The 18,347-nt window shown below is 43.0% G+C and overlaps 1 protein-coding gene across 2 annotated transcripts in view; it reads left to right on the top strand.

Moving 5' to 3' along the window:
* LOC139537267 (connector enhancer of kinase suppressor of ras 2-like) overlaps window positions 1–18,213 on the top strand; it is a 52,996-nt gene extending 34,783 nt beyond the window's left edge. Inside the window, exons 10-25 of one of the 2 annotated variants that reach the window (XM_071338386.1) lie at window positions 449–595; window positions 6,175–6,308; window positions 6,408–6,622; window positions 8,266–8,352; window positions 9,308–9,555; window positions 9,946–9,980; window positions 11,503–11,551; window positions 11,654–11,702; window positions 11,884–12,056; window positions 12,334–12,407; window positions 13,252–13,323; window positions 14,003–14,073; window positions 14,279–14,379; window positions 14,692–15,241; window positions 15,446–15,657; window positions 15,866–18,213. In XM_071338386.1, coding sequence (XP_071194487.1) covers window positions 449–595; window positions 6,175–6,308; window positions 6,408–6,622; window positions 8,266–8,352; window positions 9,308–9,555; window positions 9,946–9,980; window positions 11,503–11,551; window positions 11,654–11,702; window positions 11,884–12,056; window positions 12,334–12,407; window positions 13,252–13,323; window positions 14,003–14,073; window positions 14,279–14,379; window positions 14,692–15,241; window positions 15,446–15,657; window positions 15,866–16,087 — 2,439 coding nt within the window. In that variant the 3' untranslated portion in view covers window positions 16,088–18,213. The remainder of the gene's footprint in view (window positions 1–448; window positions 596–6,174; window positions 6,309–6,407; window positions 6,623–8,265; window positions 8,353–9,307; window positions 9,556–9,945; window positions 9,981–11,502; window positions 11,552–11,653; window positions 11,703–11,883; window positions 12,057–12,333; window positions 12,408–13,251; window positions 13,324–14,002; window positions 14,074–14,278; window positions 14,380–14,691; window positions 15,242–15,445; window positions 15,658–15,865) is intronic. The other variant, XM_071338387.1, reaches the window with a different exon arrangement.
* Window positions 18,214–18,347: the final 134 nt, after the last annotated feature.

The following is an 18,347-nucleotide window of genomic DNA, read 5'->3' as shown; positions in this document are numbered from 1 at the left end:
GCGATGCATTATAGGTCGGCATGAGGTGCAACACTATCAGTTTGTTTAACTTCTGTTAAACGTTATTTAACATTGTACAACAGATGGGACAGAATTTTGAAAATGGTTATGTTCAGTCAAGAAAATAAATAAATGGAACAACATTTTGTCTACATTGTATGCAACACTTTCCAGCACATGCTGTTTGGTTAACTGTTTTTGTGCAAAATGCCATTCTTATCCAAGCACTGTAATTTGTGGGAATGGGCTGTAGTGTATTGGAATGGTTTTGCAGTTGTTTTCACCATCATTATCTCCGGTGTTCCTCTTAGGCATAGTTGGTTGAAGAGATGTTCAGAACCACAGTAGCTACTGTAATTTACTAGCTCTATTGTCATGATTGGTTGAGTATTTCTTCAGCTTCACTGAGTGTTGAATTGTCTCTCTCCTCTGTGGCGTATCTGTGCAGGTGGGCTGGCAGCTGAAGAACCTGGTGAATGCCCTCAGAGAAGACCCCAATGGAGTCATCCTCACCCTGAAGAAGAGACCTCAGAACACTCTCACATCTGCCCCTGCCCTGCTCAAGAATGTACGATGGAAACCCCTTGCACTCCAGGTAATTATATTATGATGTGATTGGTTTTGTTTGAATATCTGTTTAGGATTCCTTCTGGTAGATATGAATAGCAATTATTTCACCAATTCATCTGGTTGCTGTTTAATTTTAGCGATAAGGAACAAAGCGCTCATTATTGATAATGACCAACTGGCCTAGAAGCTCCTTATGAGTGTCGCAATGTTAATAAATTAGATTATGATACATGATGAACTAAAGGGTAATTGTCTGTGAGTAAGCACTTAACTTATAGCTCATACCTGGTCACTCTTTAATTGAGTTCTAATGGATTGTGTGGAGTGTAATGATTTATATATACACTAGATGACTGACAGGGGGGTGCTATTTTGAAGACCCCGCGCCTCAATTTTGGTACATGTAATTTTGTACTTTAAACATTTAATTGAAATACTGTAGAATTCCATTCATTCCTATGGAGGACTGCTTCTTCTGTGGAAAGCCAATATGGCAGACCGGTGGCTTCAAAGTTTCTCATCGGCCAATACAAAGCATCAGCAATCCAGGGTTTATATACATTATTGGTGGCGCGTCAGTGAAAGAGATAGTGAATCCATTGTGCTGCTCAGTGTGGATGTAGTACAGACAGTACAGTATGGGGAACTGGCTGGGGGAAACAGGGGCTGCCTGAGGAGGAGGAACAAAGACAGAACGCTAGCTGGGGAGGATGACGGTAGAGGGGGTTGGGCGTTTACTTCATAACTGCCTGGATGGTTTTTCTTCGGGAGCCCTGTACTGCGTGAGAGCTATTTTTAGGTCTGCACTAGGCTTACTCATTTTCATGCTGCATGGGTTGCCTTGATGATGCCCAGGACTGTTTCTGTGGTTACATGTCTTTGGCATCTGCAGTGAAATCAGTTAATGTGTTCAGATAATCAGCACATCATCATCATATCTCAATATGTGAAGCTTGAATGGTTGCTCCTGTATGGGACTGTGATGAGGGTCTGCATATGCACTGCAGTCATGTCAGGGAAATAATGATGTATTGATTATTTGGCACAGTGGCATGTTTTTCAGTCTGAAATGAACAGGATTCCGCTTGAGCTATGCTTCATTATTGTGGCTGAATAAAATATAAAAAAATAGAGTATTGGATTGCCTTCCAGGGAGGTTATTGTTGGCAGTCTTACAGGTTAAACAAACAAATACACACAAAGGTTACCAATCACTCACGAACAGTAGAATTCACCCAGTGTTTGGTTAATGAAGCACCTCAGAGTTAAATGACAGCATGCCGGATGACTGTAGGAGCCGCTGACATATGGTACGAACACTGTTAGAGTGACTTTGTCTCCCAGGACTGTTTATGATGGATGTGTCAGTCAAAAAGAGTCGGACCACTGGAGCTCAACACGGCTTGGAGAAAGGGTAGCCTGTTCTATTATTAAATTAACTCTTTACCAAATAGATGATGACAGAGAAGCCTATGGAAAATCCAGGTAGTAGAGGACAAAGACAATGTGAGATGAATTTGAAATGAATCTTCAGTGAACCACCATCAAGCACTCAGTGTGTCCCATTGTGGATAAGAGTCAATGAAGAGTGAACCTAGCCATCTGTTCATCCAGTGTCATACAGTAGTACTCTCAGTCAGCTGCCCTGGACAGACTGATAGGACACAGACAGAACCAAGGACAGAGGTTAATGCCGAGGTTAATGTGGCTGCTCATAGTGGGAGCACTACCAGCTGTAATCATTATTTTGTGCAGGGTTGTCTTTTTATAATAATACAGTGCAATTGGAAAGTATTCAGACTCCTTGACCTTTTCCACATTTTCTTACATCACAGCCTTATTCTAAAATTCTCATCAATCTACACACAATACCCCATAATATAACATTTTGCACATTAAATATTCAAATTTGAAATAACATATTTACATAAGTATTCAGACCCTTTACTCAGTACTTTGTTGAAGCACCTTTGGCAGCGATTACAGCCTCGAGCCTTCAAGGATCTCTCTGTACTTTGCTCCATTAATCTTTCCCTCAATCCTGACTAATCTCCCATTCCCTGCCACTGAAAAACATCCCCACAGCATGAAACTGCCACCACCATGCTTCACCGTAGGGATCGTCCCAGGTTTCCTCCAGACGTGACATTTGGCATAGGGAATTTTGTTTCTCATGGTCTGAGTCCTTTAGGTGCCTTTTGGCAAACTCCAAGCGGGCTGTCATGTGCCTTTTACTGAGGAGTGGCTTCCGTCTGGCAACTCTACCATAAAAGCCTGATTGGTGGTATGCTGCAGAGATGGTTGTCCTTCTGGAAGGTTCTCCCATCTCCACAGAGGAACTCAGGAGCTCTTTCAGAGTGACCATCAGGTTATTGGTCACCTCCCTGACCAAGGCCCTTCTCCTCTAATTGTTCTATGGATAATTCCTTCGACCTCATGGCTTGGTTTTTGCTCTGACATGCACTGTCGTCTGTGGGACCTTTTATAGACAGCTGTGAGCCTTTCCAAATCATATCCAATCAATTGAATTTACCACACGTGGACTCCATTTAAGTTGTAGAAACATCAAGGATGATCAATGGAAACAGGATGCATCTGAGCTCAATTTTCGAGTCTCATAGCAAAGGGTCTGAGTACTTATGTAAATAAGGTGGTTCGTTTTTTAAATTTTTATATATTTGCAAAAAAATCTAAACCTGTTTTCGCTTTGTCATTATGTGGTATTTTGTGTAGATTGATGGAGGGAAAAAAAATATTAAAATCCATTTTGGAATAAGGCTGTAACATAACAAAATGTGGAAAAAGTCAAGGGGTCTGAATACTTACCAAATGCACTGTAAATGCATTTAGCAGACGCTTTTATCCAAAGCGACTTACAATAATGCGTGCATACATTTTACATATGGCTGGTCCCGGGAATCAAACCCACTATCCTGGCGCCATGCTCTACCAACTGAGCTACAGAAGACCAGAAGATCTTGTTTTGTTTCCTAACCTATTCATAACCCACTGCTTCATATTTCTTTTGCTTTTTTTCCCTTCCTGTTTTGGTCTGAGAGACATGAAAAATCTAACTGTTGGGGTATTTTCTTTTGACAGCACTGAGCCAACACATTTACACCATAATTTTAACTTTTCTTGTAGTGATGTATTAATAATGAAGAAGTACATAAAATGGATTTCTATTTTAAGTGGTATTTATTATTAATTACACAAGTCCAGGAGAAGGAGTGAGCTCTAGATGTTCCGAAGCCTCCATGGTCATACATACTTATCAGGAAGGAATATGGCTCTGATTTCTTTGATAGGAGTTCAAGGAAAATTACAGAGCAATGATAATTTATCGTAGAAGTGGACTCGAAAGAGTAAAAGGAAAATATATGAACATTTTGTTTTTTGCTTTACGTTGTAATGTGATTTTTACAGGACCTTTACCAATCAGATGTTATTGGGCACGGGGTTGAGTCATCACAGTAGGTTAGACTTCCTAGTGTATCTCCTGGGGAGAGATGGCTCATCCTCACCACACTTGACACATCTTGAAGAAATGTCCTCTGGTCTGATGAAACAAAAATAGAACTGTTTGGCCATAATGACCATCGTTATGTTTGGAGGAAAAAGGGGGAGGCTTGCAAGCCGAAGAACACCATTCCAACCGTGAAGCACGGGGGTGGCAGCATCATGTTGTGGTCGTGCTTTGCTGCAGGAGGGACTGGTGCACTTCACAAAATAGATGGCATCATGAGGGAGGAAAATTATGTGGATATATTGAAGCAACATCTCAAGACATCAGTCAGGAAGTTAAAGCTTGGTCGCAAATGGGTCTTCCAAATGGACAATGACCCCAAGCATACTTCCAAAATTGTGGCAAAATGGCTTAAGGACAACAAAGTCAAGGCATTGGAGCGGCCATCACAAAGCCCTGACCTCAATCCTATAGAAAATGTGTGGGTAGAACTGAAAAGGTGTGTGCGAGCAAGGAGGCCTACAAACCTGACTCAGTTACACCAACTCTGTCAGGAGAAATGGGCCAAAATTCAACCAACTTATTGTGGGAAGCTTGTGGAAGGCTACCCAAAACGTTTGACCCAAGTTAAACAATTTAAAGGCAATGCTACCAAATACTAATTGAGTGTATGTAAACTTCTGACCCACTGGGAATGTGATGAAAGAAATAAAAGCTGAAATAAATCATTCTCTCTACTATTATTCTGACATTTCACATTCTTAAAATAAAGTGATGATCCTAACTGACCTAAGACAGGGAATTTTTACTAGGATTAAATGTCAGGAATTGTGAAAAACTGAGTTGAAATGTATTTGGCTAAAGTGTATGTAAACTTAAACTTCCGACAACTGTATATAGTCGTGATCCCAGAATCCCTTGTTGTTAGGGGTCCTGTTGTTATCCCCTCTATTAGTTGCCAAAAACCTCACATTTACTGAACTTTTCGCCACATTTGTTGATAAAGAAATCTGAAAATACTCTGGATGCATTGAGTAACATGATAAGAATATTCCTGGAAAATGTGGGGTAGGTGCTAAATTAAACAAACAATTCAAAGAAGAGTCTTCACCTATAAGATGCTTTTTGATCTCTCCTAGATGTGCCACTGAGGAACTAGAGCAAGCACACTTGTAGTTTTTTGGGTTGGAACACAGCCCTGCATCCCTGCCATCACACAATTACTGTTGTTTACCTAATCCAAAAACATTCCATTATAAATCGCAATGTAGGCATAATTTGAAAGTTTGTTCAATTGCCAACATGACTAGCTAAATTATAGAATACGATATTACCGTGTTAGGCTTTCACAATGCAATTCAGAGAAACAGATGGTAATTTTTGTCCGCATAGTTAAGGAGTCATGAGTGCATTCAGGTGCGTGTGACGACACAATAGACCAACAGGCTCATTCTGGTCAGGGTATGACGCCATGTCATCTGGTAACTGTACATCAAACATGATGATCATAAACATTGACATTGTATATGACATGAGTTTTCTATTATGGAAATGTGAAGTACACATTTGGACTGGCAGGTGTTTGGCTTGCTTGTATGACATCAAAGCGGTATTTATTATAATCCTCAACGTCTCATCTTTCAAAATACGTAGAGTCCTCTTAATTTACAGCATTTCCCTCACTCCGACAACAAAAAATTAGCAAAAGTTGCCCAATTAGCAGGAGGGGTACGTCGCTTTGCACCGCTGCGAGGTGCTCAAGTTTATAATGACTGTCAGTCAAAACCCACACAGCACTGTGAAGCGCAAAGCCAACGCTCTGACGTCATGAATAGCATGTTACTGTACATCCACTGTGTTCCAATTTAGATGTTTATCAGTGACCAAATCTGACATTTACAACCTGTGAATGGGTACATGTGTAGAGGGCTACGAGAACTGTCTGACTAGCACACAAGCTCACAACATTGCACCCTAATCCTCTAGTAACTCAAACATGGAGAACTCTATTCTATAGGATCATGTCATAAAATGCTATGAATTAGAAATGATTGCATTTAGGAAATTGTTTAATACTTCTGCATCCTGCTATCCTGCTCAGTCTTGCTGTCTACATGAGTCCACCCTTGTCCCTACAGCCCATCCCCACCAGTCCCAACAGTGAGTCCAACACCCCGCCCAACAGCATGGGGACCATGGGAATGTCCTCTACGCTGGACAGTGGCCATGACGTATTCATCCTGTCCCCAGTCTCTGGCCTCTATGGACACAGGTGAGCCTACCAAACCCATACATACAGCTTCTGTTAACCTTACTGTTTAGTCCTGTTGCGCCTGCCTGATCTTCTCCATACCCTACCTGTTAATCACAGAGACGAGATAGGCATCATGTCCTGCGATGACATCAGCAAGTACAGCATGGAAAAGATGGGTATGAAGGGCTCGGAGTCTCCCAGCTTCTACCTGGACCACGATGGGGGCAAGTACTTCACGTTGGTGGAGGAGGATTGTCTGGCCCTGGGGCAGGAGTACGAGACTAGGGGTCGCTCCACGGGGGTCAGGCGGAGGGACAGGACACCCACCCATGGTGAGTCACCCAGCCCAGATAGGTAGCACTACCAACCAACCACCCTCTTCTCTCTGTGCAGTAGTGTAATGTTAAAGGAGCATTGAAGAGTGGAATTCCAGGCGAGGTGGGTTGCTCTCCTCTCCTACCTTCATTTAAGCTCATTCTCCTACAGTGTATCCAGCTGTAAAGGGCACGTGGAGAACGTACAGTGAAGCCCTATGGCAATTGCTATGCATAGTAGAGATTATTATTATGCACCCCAGCGTATTCATGTTTCACAGAAACCCCTCCCTCTCACAGCCCAGCACCACCCTCCACGCCCACAGTCAGACATCCCCTGTCATTGCCCCTTCATCATCATCAGCACTGCAGCAGTAGGATGGCCAGCATCAGGATGACATCACCTAAGATCAGCCTGATTATTCTACATGCCACCTCTGTCTGCACTTTACATGATGAGCTCATTCACAATACTGCACGGGACAACTCTGGAATATTTAGTGAGTGACACACTGTCTGTAAACACTGGGACAAGGAAGGAGGTCTTTGCCAGCCCTTGACAATGTACAGTATTCTATCCGTCCACCAGACAGAAATGGCTGTTGAGGCTCTGTTGAGGATCAGTTTGCCGTGTATTGTACAGTGTGTAGTGGTGCAGCGATAAATCCCTTTGGCTCTGCCAGACGGAGTGTTTTTCATGTTAACAGTCTGCCAGGGAAGTGACAGTGGATTCCTTCCAAGCCCATAATGGCTCCAAGCAGGGTACGATCTGCTCATCCCAGTCTGTGGAGGCACCATGTGTCATGATAAGGCCCATCACAGTCTCTCTCATGCTCACACATTCACACACGTGCAGCAGGTCTACCGTTTCCCCTTCACTCTAAAGCTCACTTCTTTTCAACTGGATTCCCATGCTATAACATACTCCTCTTATACCCCTTACTTTCCTGCCTGCACTTTAACCACTGTCAGGCAGACGTCCACCCACGCACAGCCACTCCTCTCTCACCATCTCTCACCCTCTCCTCTCCCTCTCATTGAGACAGCCCCCACTCTTCCCTCAGCTCCTAGCTCTCCCTCGCTCTTCCCTCAGCTCCTAACTCTCCCTCCACTCACACCTCAGCTCCTAACTCTCCCTCCACCCACACCTCAGCTCCTAGCTCTCCCTCCGCTCTTCCCTCAGCTCCTAACTCTCCCTCCACTCTTCCCTCAGCTCCTAGCTCTCCCTTCGCTCTTCCCTCAGCTCCTAACTCTCCCTCCACTCTTCCCTCAGCTCCTAGCTCTCCCTTCGCTCTTCCCTCAGCTCCTAACTCTCCCTCCACTCGTCCCTCAGCTCCTAACTCTCCCTCCACTCGTCCCTCAGCTTCTAACTCTCCCTCCACTCACACCTTAGCTCCTAACTCTCCCTCCACTTTTCCCTCAGCTCCTAACTCTCCCTGCACTCTTCCCTCAGCTCCTAACTCTCCCTCCACTCACACCTTAGCTCCTAACTCTCCCTCCACTTTTCTCTCAGCTCCTAACTCTCCCTCCACTCTTCCCTCAGCTTCTAACTCTCCCTCCACTCTTCCCTCAGCTCCTAACTCTCCCTCCACTCACACCTCAGCCCCCATCTCTCCCTCCACTCACACCTCAGCTGACATGCTACTTGGACTTCTTTCCAGGTGACCTCAGGCCAGTTTCCATGCCAACGGATTACAACTGGATGGCAGAGACAAAGGAGCCAAATATGTACAAGAGAGGTAGCAGAGGTGGGTCCTTAAGTTCAGGTAGTCTCCTCAGTACCCCCCTTAAATGCCTTGACTAGGAGAAGGAAGTAGCTTTTGTTTCACTGCTTCTGCAAAGTACAGACTCCTAATGAGGACCAATCACAGTCCCCACTGTCAACAACATGACTAATCATCTGCTTCTTTGGCAACCTTTTATTCATTTAACTGGAACTGCCACAAGTACTGGCATAGAGCACAAGGGTTTCTTTAGACTTTACATATAACCAGGGAATCTTGACAGAAACATGAATGCACATTTAGAACTATTTTTAAACTGTACTGTATAAAGATAAAGCTATCACAAGAAGCTCAGCCATCTTTTTTTACAAAATGAGATTCAATCTATTATATATAGACAACATGTTCATGTCAGGCATTAATTGAGTTGAAACCCAATATTTGTTTTGCACATGGCTGATTTCAGTGGTGTTTAGCTTTGTGAGACTATGTATAGCAGTTATGTTGAGTGAGCTGTAGTGAGAGCATCTCACTCCCACGACTTGTGTTATAAATAGCGAGTGCCGATACAAAGAACATATCTGCCTCCCTCTTCTCTGAAACCACACACTGTTGGAGGCCTGCCCTCACTGATGGAAGGTAACGTGACAGAGGTTGGTTTCTGTGGAAACATGCAGGTCTGTGAGGTTAATGAAGCTCTATGGACTAAAGCTATGGAAACAACATTAAACATTACCTCAGGGGCTGCTCACACTTTGACTCAACATCAGACCGCAAGTATCGAACCAGAAATCTTCTGAAAGTTTATTTTCCTTTCAAATGATGCTTCATTATACCTTTGGTAAGAGTTTGTTTTGCCATCAAGCATTTGAATGTGATAGGCACTCTAGGACTCCAAATGAACAAATAACAACCTCTCTGGGCTTCCAAATGACACAACTTTGCACCCCTCTTTCCCTCCTTCCCTGACCTCTGCTAGACTCAGACAACTCCCTGCTACGTTACCTGAGCGATGACAAGATCCTGGTGATCCAGGAGGAGCCAGATGTTTCCAGGGAATGCAAGCGGGACACTGGGCGGCGTTCCCGCAAGAAGAGCCACAACCCCAGCAGCCCCAGCTATCCCATCAGCCCATCCATGCTGGCCCCGCCCGTCAGACTGGACTCAGGACCCCCAGAGGGCCTGTCCTTCTCACTGCCTGAGAGCAACACTGTGCCAATGTACCACGTGAGTCATCACAGCTACTGTTTTTGTCAACCTGCATCAAGAATGACATTATGGCTATTAACGCAGTCAGACATAGTGACATAATGGTTTGGCAATGCAGATTCAACATATTTGTGTCACAGAGCAGTGATGTTTTTGTGGTTAAAGCCTTTTTGAGGTCACAATATTAGATAAGTGAGTCAGAAGTTTGCCACACTTCCACCCATACCACCTCTACTTCCACAACCCAAGACACCCCATGGTTCCTGACCCTGATCTTCTAATCTGCCTGCCTGGTCACAACTGGAAACACAGTCCACCCTCTGAGATGACAGTGTGCTATGATCTCTCTCTCAGATCTCTCTCTCTCTCTCTCTCTGATGCACTAATCTGCTCTTTACCTTTCTGCAGAGAGCTGGAGACACACTGAGAGCTGACACTGACAGGTGAGTGAGTAGTTCTTCTCCATTGGGTCAAGGAGACAATCTAGGCATGATTTTGTGAGGAACATTGATTTATTTGATGATTTAAAAAAATGTATGTGTGGGACTTGGTTTTTGCCTAAACTATGGAGGCTAGTTGTGTACCTTCCAATTTGGTTTGTATCATACTGCTATCAGTAAATTTAAAGCTTTTTTATCAACTATCAACATTTCACTGATATATACAGTACTTTATATTGTGAATGTTTTGATATTGGATTTACAGTATATTAGTTACCCACTTCTGCAAATAATTTTTATTCAACCAATGACTCTTTTGAGTAAAGTAAATTGCTGTCATCCTGCATACCATCATATGAATAATCCTAGTTGAGATTATTTTTTGCCTTCAGTGTGTTGTTACAATTGATTAACTTAATTGAATTGGCCTCAAGGGAATGACATTTAAACATACATCATGAGGGTTGGCAAGCAGGCAATATTTCCTCTTTACCCTTCACTGACCTAAATCATATTTTCTGGTTCTATTTAAGAAACACTGTGCTTTGTTCCAATTGATGCTACAATCCAACCCAATTCAACATCTTGCCCACAGTCAGTGTTCAGTAGGTGATCCAACCATGTAGTTATACAGTGGTACAGTAGGTCTGGCAGTAGAGAAGTCCTCTCAGCCATTTTTACAGTGATGAGTGCTGATTAAGGTGTTCATAAATGGCCAACATGCGCAGCACATCCCCTCAGCGGTTTCCGTTGTGCTGAGCTCTACTGAGACACAGAGACTGGCTGAACTGTATTTCCTGCCACCTGCTCTGTGGTTTAGCTCACTTCTTTCACTTGCTGGAAACAATACAGTACTTGTCCAAATGTATCAGGCTTTAGTTTAGATCATTCTCTTTGGTAGAATGGATGCACTGGCGCTCAGTTTGTACACCGAGTATATGGGTAGGTGAAGTGCAATTATGTTCAAGCCAAGGTGTCAGTATGATGGTCAGATACCTGCTATGTGTTTGACATCCAGTCCACTGCATGTTACACACCCAAAAGAGATGTTTCTGTACCTAATACAATATGATTGACAGTAGGAAAGCTGGATCTGAGTGTATTACAAAAGTAAGTAGTGAGACTTATATTGAGAATGCTATGTGATGTCCATTCCTTCAGTCAGTGTCCATGTTTCAGTACCACGGTACCAACTGTCAGTAGAGCCATTTCCAGATGGGCATTCAGGCCAGCCCTGGGAATGATACAGCTACTAAGTTCTTTGGGATGAATTGTAGCATGAGATAGACTCAAACAAATCAATGTTTAATGTACTCCATGTAACTTATGCATTCATGTCAATGGAATATACATTCATATTTTACTCGCATACAGTAGATATGAAGTTACGATTCTGCTTTTTATGATGAATAATATCCATGTAAGGATTAGTTTAATACCAGTACAGGATGATCTCATGCACAGATAAAGAGGATTAGTATCCATTTTGTTGTAGGCTTACAAACCTGATCTCCCCTCTCCTCAGGTATGCTAGTTTTGGCATCGAAAGACAAGGAGGCTCATCCATGAGGAAGGTAAAGTCAAATATTTAAATACTACTGTTACTCCCCTGGTATGAGTCCTGTACTTTAGACACCTCTTCTAATCAAACCCTCTCCTCTTCCCTCTCCTTGCAGTCATTTCACTATGCGTCTTTAAGGACTAAGACCAAAAAGAGAACCAAAGGTGAGACATGGGATAAATCCATTCACTGTGAGGATTCTTTTGATGATCCTTGGTCAATCATTTTATATTAGGATTTGTGATGGGTTTGAAATTATGCTAGTATTGAGGATATCATCCCGGGAATGTTTAGTGTGTCCATGTGTCTATGAGAATTCCCTGTGATATCCTGCTTTCCACCCAGGTTCTCTGACTAGCGCTAGCCGCAGGCGTATCTCCTGTAAGGACCTGGGCCATGGGGACTGTGAGGGCTGGCTGTGGAAGAAGAAGGATGCCAAGGGCTACTTCACCCAGAAGTGGAAGAAGTACTGGTTCATCCTCAAGGACTCCTCGCTCTACTGGTACACCAACCAGAATGTAAGCTGATCTCTGACAAGTACATTACAGCTGTCAAACAATACTTTATTTTCTCTTATCTGCCACAACAGGCTTGCTGTTTACCAACACTATCTGCAGAGTTGTCTTGGTAACTCACACAAACATAGCCATATTCCAGACACAGAACCATTTATGTTGCAGTGTCATGTATTGTACAGTACATTCCAGTATGTCTGATCTCCTTAATGAGGTGTGTCATCTCTACAGACATACTGGAATGTATTGCTTCTCATTTCCCTTACCTCTCCCTTCCTAGGACGAGAAGGCTGAAGGTTTCATCAGCCTACCTGAGTTCCGAATAGATAGAGCAATTGAATGCAGAAGGAAACAGTGAGTGTTTTTGTGATTCATGTTTTTTTGTCTCTCAATCTGTTAGTGAACCTAGGGATTTAAAAGAAAACACAAAGTCTAAATGAAACACAAAAACAGATGATGCCGTTGCGTGGCATAATTATTTGATTTGAATAACGAGGGCTTTAAATAGCCGTGGCACAAAGTGGCAGAAGTAATTAATAGGTGTCTATTTCCACCTGAGAAGGGTCGCACAGTGTTTCTTGGTAGTCTTAAACAAATTCACTTTGAAACAAAAGTAAACACCTCACACACATAGTTATGGGCTTTAAAAAAAGAAGACACCTGTACCATGTTGAAGTGTATTACAATTTGAGTTTACATCCCAATATTAAACCGTTTGACATAGAAACACCAGATTTTCTGTGTTTAAAAAAAATACGTTTTTAATTATGTAATTATGAAAATATTAAAAACATTCCACCCATGAGGCCACATTTTTTTATTTAATTAGGCAAGTCAGTTAAGAACAAATTCTTATTTACAATGACGGCCTACCCCGGCCAAACGCGGACGACGCTGGGCCAATTGTGCACCGCCCTATGGGACTCCCAATCACGGCCGGATGTGATGCAGCCTGGATTCGAACCAGGGACTGCAGTGATGCCTCTTGCACTGAGATGCAGTGCCGGGAGCCCCTAGGTCATTTGACTGCAGGAAAGGGCTACAGGAATAGTATACAGTACATCTACCTGGCCATTGTACCATATGGTCTGGATCTCAGGCTAACAGAATGAAGTAATGCAAAATGGAGATGTTTAAGCATCAGATGATCTACAAGACTGTACAGACTAATTAGATGTTGTTTCTGCTCCTGCTGCAGTGCCTTCAAAGCCTGCCATCCCAAAATCAAGAGTTTCTTTTTCGCCACAGACTGTTTGGAGGAGATGAACAGGTAACACTATTTTTTCTAGCATTACTACCTGTACTTTGATGGTAGGGTTAGTTAGTGTGCTTATTTCATAACATGCTCTCTTGATTGTAACAGCATGTACTTCAGCTTACATATTATCTAAGAAAATTCTCAGTTTCAGAGAATTCATAGCTGGAGCTGTGACATAGTTCTCCTTTCGTTCTCAAACATGAGGAATAAGAAAATATACTTTAGGTGTCTGTAGTGTTGTTCTACTGAGACTTTATTTTTGTATTTTTTTCTACTGAGATAGAGTAAGCTGATAAAGAGCAGTACGTCTCTTGTTTCAAAGAGCCCTCTGGGTCAGCAGCTACTGCTTTGTTTATCAGAAACAGTTTCATCTTTCCCTTGGGTTGTGACTGATTGACTTGTTATTATCTCTGGCACTTTTCTTTGTAATTATGTTGATCACAAATGCCCTTTATTGATTGAGTTGCATTAGCTAAATAAAGGATTTGAGAGGATTCAGAAAGACTGCATATCATAACATCGATATACTTTCTTCTCTTCAATGCAAACTGTTAATAATGAATATTCTTAAGAAATATAGACTACAGTGCAACATAACACATCAAACTTCCTACCACACCCAGTATGGTATCAGTTAGTCAGTTAACCATCTCATGTTGTGTATCTGCACCCTGTCCTGTTATCCATTTAGATGGATGAACCGGCTGGGGCTGGCGGCGATTGGCTACACACCTGACGATAAGGTTCCACGCCCTGATGAAGGTAGGACAATCTGACTACATATTTAGTGACATCAAACAACATTGTTGTGATGTGTAAATCAATTGATTTAAGGACATTGAAGTGAAATGTTAGGTAATTGTATTAGATCAATGCCTATTGTACTGTAGTGGAAGACTTAAAGTATTGGTATGGATGAGGTCACCCAAGCTGTTTAGTTTATTGATGTTTAACTTTGATGTTTCAGATTATTGGAGTGAGAGTGACCAGGATGAGATGGATGGTTCTATGACTCTGAAACAAGAAGGCATGTCATCTCGCTGTGACACCTACCACCGCACCCCATCTGTGAGTGCAGGCCACTGGTTCACACTCTGGAACACACACTCACATGTACACGTTCACTGCACGCGCACACACACACACACACACACACACACACACACACACACACACACACACACACACACACACACACACACACACACACACACACACACACACACACACACACACACACACACACACACACACACACACACACACACACACACACACACACACACACACACACACACACACACACACACACACACACACACAAGACATAGTGGTTCTATCAATATCATTAAATACCTCTGTCCACTGGCCCCCTTCCAGGTGAACTCCTCCAGTCCGTTCCCTGAGCGCCACTTCTCCAGTGAGTCCACGTACTCCCACTCCTCAGCTGAGGACTCCCGCCCAGACGCCCCTGGGAGCACCCAGTCCTCCGGCTGCCACCCCACCCTCCGCCCCACCCTCCGTGACACCCAACGCCGCTCCTGGCAGGACCTGATTGAGACGCCCCTCACCAGCTCGGGCCTCCACTTTCTGCAGACCGTGCCGGGGGAGGGTGACAGGGGTGACGGGGGCTACGGCAGCGGCCACATGGGAATGGGTCAGCTGCTTATGTCCCCTGAGCGCCGACGCCAGGCCACACTGCCCGCACAGAGGCGCCGACAACCTGACAGAGATGGGCCCTTCCCATTGGTGGACATAGAGGAGCGCGAGCAGCGCCTTCACTGTGCCCACAAGCAGCGCAGCCAGAGCCTGCCCCGGAACAGGGACGTGCAGGGCACCAAGGGAAGCCTGCACTCAGCAGGACCCTCAGAGGAGAGGAGTGAGGACGACGAGGTGCCATTCAGAAAGCACAACTCCAAGAAACACCAAGGTAAGGATGCACTCTAGCACTTCCTGCTCTCGCCAGGCTTCTCTTTAGGACTCCTCAGACTTCAAGTTACACATATACCTTGTTATGCCTTGATTATATATTTATTTGATGACAAGGTACATTGTAAAGCTTTTATCCAAGTTAAAATGGTTGAATTAGGTTTAGCACAGAGCTTTGAAATCCTGTCCTACTTTCCCCCCTCAGATTCTCAGTCTAAAGAGCGAGGTCATGATCATGAGGGTGTGGATGGTTTCCAGGAGCTGTATCGCTCCATAGAGCGGGCCAGCCTGTCTGCCCTGGGGGAGCAGAGGCCCTCCACTAAACAGGATTTCAGACGCTCCTTTGTCAAGCGCTGCAACGACCCTGTCATCAACGACAAGCTGCACCGCATTCGTGCCCTGCGCAGCACACTCAAGGTACGGAGAGGGCGGGACACAGCCACAGGGCAGGCTGTGGCCCAGTCCTAGGGCAGGTATGAGTCATAGGGCAGGGTGGAGTCTTATGGAGGTAGAGGGTGGTACAGGTCCAGTAGGTGGCTGTCTATGGTGATGAGAGTGAGGTGGCATATGAGTGGGGTCATTGGGGTAGTATGTAAGCCAAACACTAACTGATGTTTTCCCACAGGCCAAAGAGGGTGATCTGGCCATTATCAGCCAAGTGCTGGACGACTCCGGTCTAAACTCCCAGAAGTTCCAACAGTGGAAGCAGCAGCACCATGAGCTGTTTGTGGACATCTGTGAGTTCAGCTCCGTCCCGACAGAGCCCCACCCCGAGGGATCCGACCTCTCACCCTTGTCCCCACCACTGATGATGCACACCCACTCCTTCATCGAAACTCACGTTTGAGGCACGAGTGCTCAGAGACAGAGTAACAAGGAGACACTGTGGAATCATGCCATTATCTCTTTCCCCGCAATCGTTCATGCAGCCAGGGTCTACCATCACCATTCACAGCAAAACTAACTGACAAACCAATCACTGTAATATGTGTACATACTGCACTGAGGTCAAACATAAGAGTAACGGTTGGTGTATATACTGTATATTGGATAAAATAAGGCCCCCACGGGGTGCCATTCTGCATGCCTGAAGAGAAACTATCATTCATTATCTTTAAAACAGAAAATGCAACAAATGATAGACTGAAAGAGAACTTAACAACAAAAAGACAATAACTGTTTTTGGCTGATGCAATGCATTTTTTTCCTTCTATTGTATTTTTTCTTATTTCATTGCTTGCTTAAGAGGAAGGGAGTTTAGTTTTTATTTCCTTTTTATTTCCCCTTTAATGCTGCTTTAAGAGAGAGCTATGTAGCGACTGGCTAATAGGCATCATTCTGATTACAACAATGCACCCCCTACTGGAGCACCATGGTACTGTGTGACCCTGAAACCCCCGGAAAGAAAGACCCAATCTGTGTAAAAGTATGTAATGTATGTATGTATAACTGTGGAGAGAAGAGGGGTGTGTGAGGAAGAGAGAGAGAGAGACGGAGGTATTTGGGCTTTTAGTGTATGAGGCTCAGTAGGGTTTTATAATGCATTTCTGTTGTATGTACGGATGTTGCATGTTTAACATGTATGTATAATTATGTAGATTTTGTTTGAAATTTAAACAAAGTAGTTTAGCCAAACACAGCTCACCGGAATTAAACTTTTACATTTATTGATATCTCTTTGTAGCTATTATGATTTTGGCCATCATTATAGAATTTGTTGGTGAAATTGATTTTTTAAATCAAACATCTGCATGGTAGTAAACATGTACATGTGGCCGTGGGGGTTGAGAAATGTGTTAAAGAAAAATATTATATTGTTTGCATAGCAGCACCCTCTATTTAATACTGTGAACTATATACTTGTGAATGCAATCTTTAGATTCTGTGACCACAGAATCTTTTTACTTATATTTTTCTTAGAAAAATTATATAAAACACAAAAAGCATTGCGTCTCCTGAATGACTGTTTTTGCTTCACTCCAGCTGTTACAGAAATTACCTCCTGATCTTCAGGATTGATTCAGGTTCTGAGTTCTGCTCATGTATTCTGTTCCCTTTCTGTGTCTCTGTTGATTTTATATGTGAATGTACTGGTTTATTTTAAAAAGGATCCCGGAAATTGTCAACATATATGTATTTGCTTAAGTTGTTTATTTCTACAGGTTGAGAAGTAGTACTGTAGTACTTCAATGTGACTGCATTCTATCTGCGCAAAATACATGATCAACAACTCATAACACATTTTAAAAGTTTGATACACTTGGTTGTTTCTTTTCTAGGCCTATTTACTTGACTTTCTTTTACTTGTTTCTATTTTACTTCTATCAAATTTCAATGATAATGTTTTTCTTCGCGCGGCTTAATACTTGTACCCTATTCCTGGCAGGATATTGACATTGCTTCAATTCACCTGCAATTATCATCCAGTGTTGTGTCCTGGTACTTAAAATGCTTTTCGGTGTCAGTACATTTGTTATACAGTATAACTACACTGGCCCGGCTACATGTCATAATAGACATATAGGCTACTAACACTTCTAAAATGTCCGCAGTTGTTGCTCTAAATTCTCAAATTTTATGAAGAGCAGTACATGTATTGTAGAATGTATTTCATTTAACCAGAATGTAATTGTTCTCACAATGTTTTAAAACATTGTACATGAAATCTGTCCAATCTGTCCAGGGTTCCACTGTGTTATTTTGGAGGTGTGCACCTCATAGTACAACTGCGCAGGTGTGTAGCTAAGATGTAAGTTGCACTGCGACATTAAAAAAGGAACATATTGCTCTTTTTTGGAAGTATATTATTATCTGTTTATCTGTACATTAACTTATAAAAGCATTGTTCTTGAGAAAGAGAAATACATTTATTCTTCCTATGAATCAAAAGTAGCTTTTGTTTCTCAGAAATATATATAGTACAAGGTTGTAAAATTTAAGTTGTAAAACCAATAAACTGAATTACCGCACAAATTAATGCATTTCTGTGTATTTATTTCGATAATAAAACGTTACAAAATTAGGCTACTCTGAACTGAAGCAGTTCTTCAACCCTGCAGGGACCCACATGTGCAGGCTTTTTCGAGGCTAGCACAAGGAATGAACAA

This window comes from Salvelinus alpinus, chromosome 13 (assembly GCF_045679555.1).
Source record: "Salvelinus alpinus chromosome 13, SLU_Salpinus.1, whole genome shotgun sequence".
NCBI lineage: Eukaryota > Metazoa > Chordata > Actinopteri > Salmoniformes > Salmonidae > Salvelinus > Salvelinus alpinus.
This window is presented reverse-complemented; position numbering and strand designations above follow the sequence as displayed.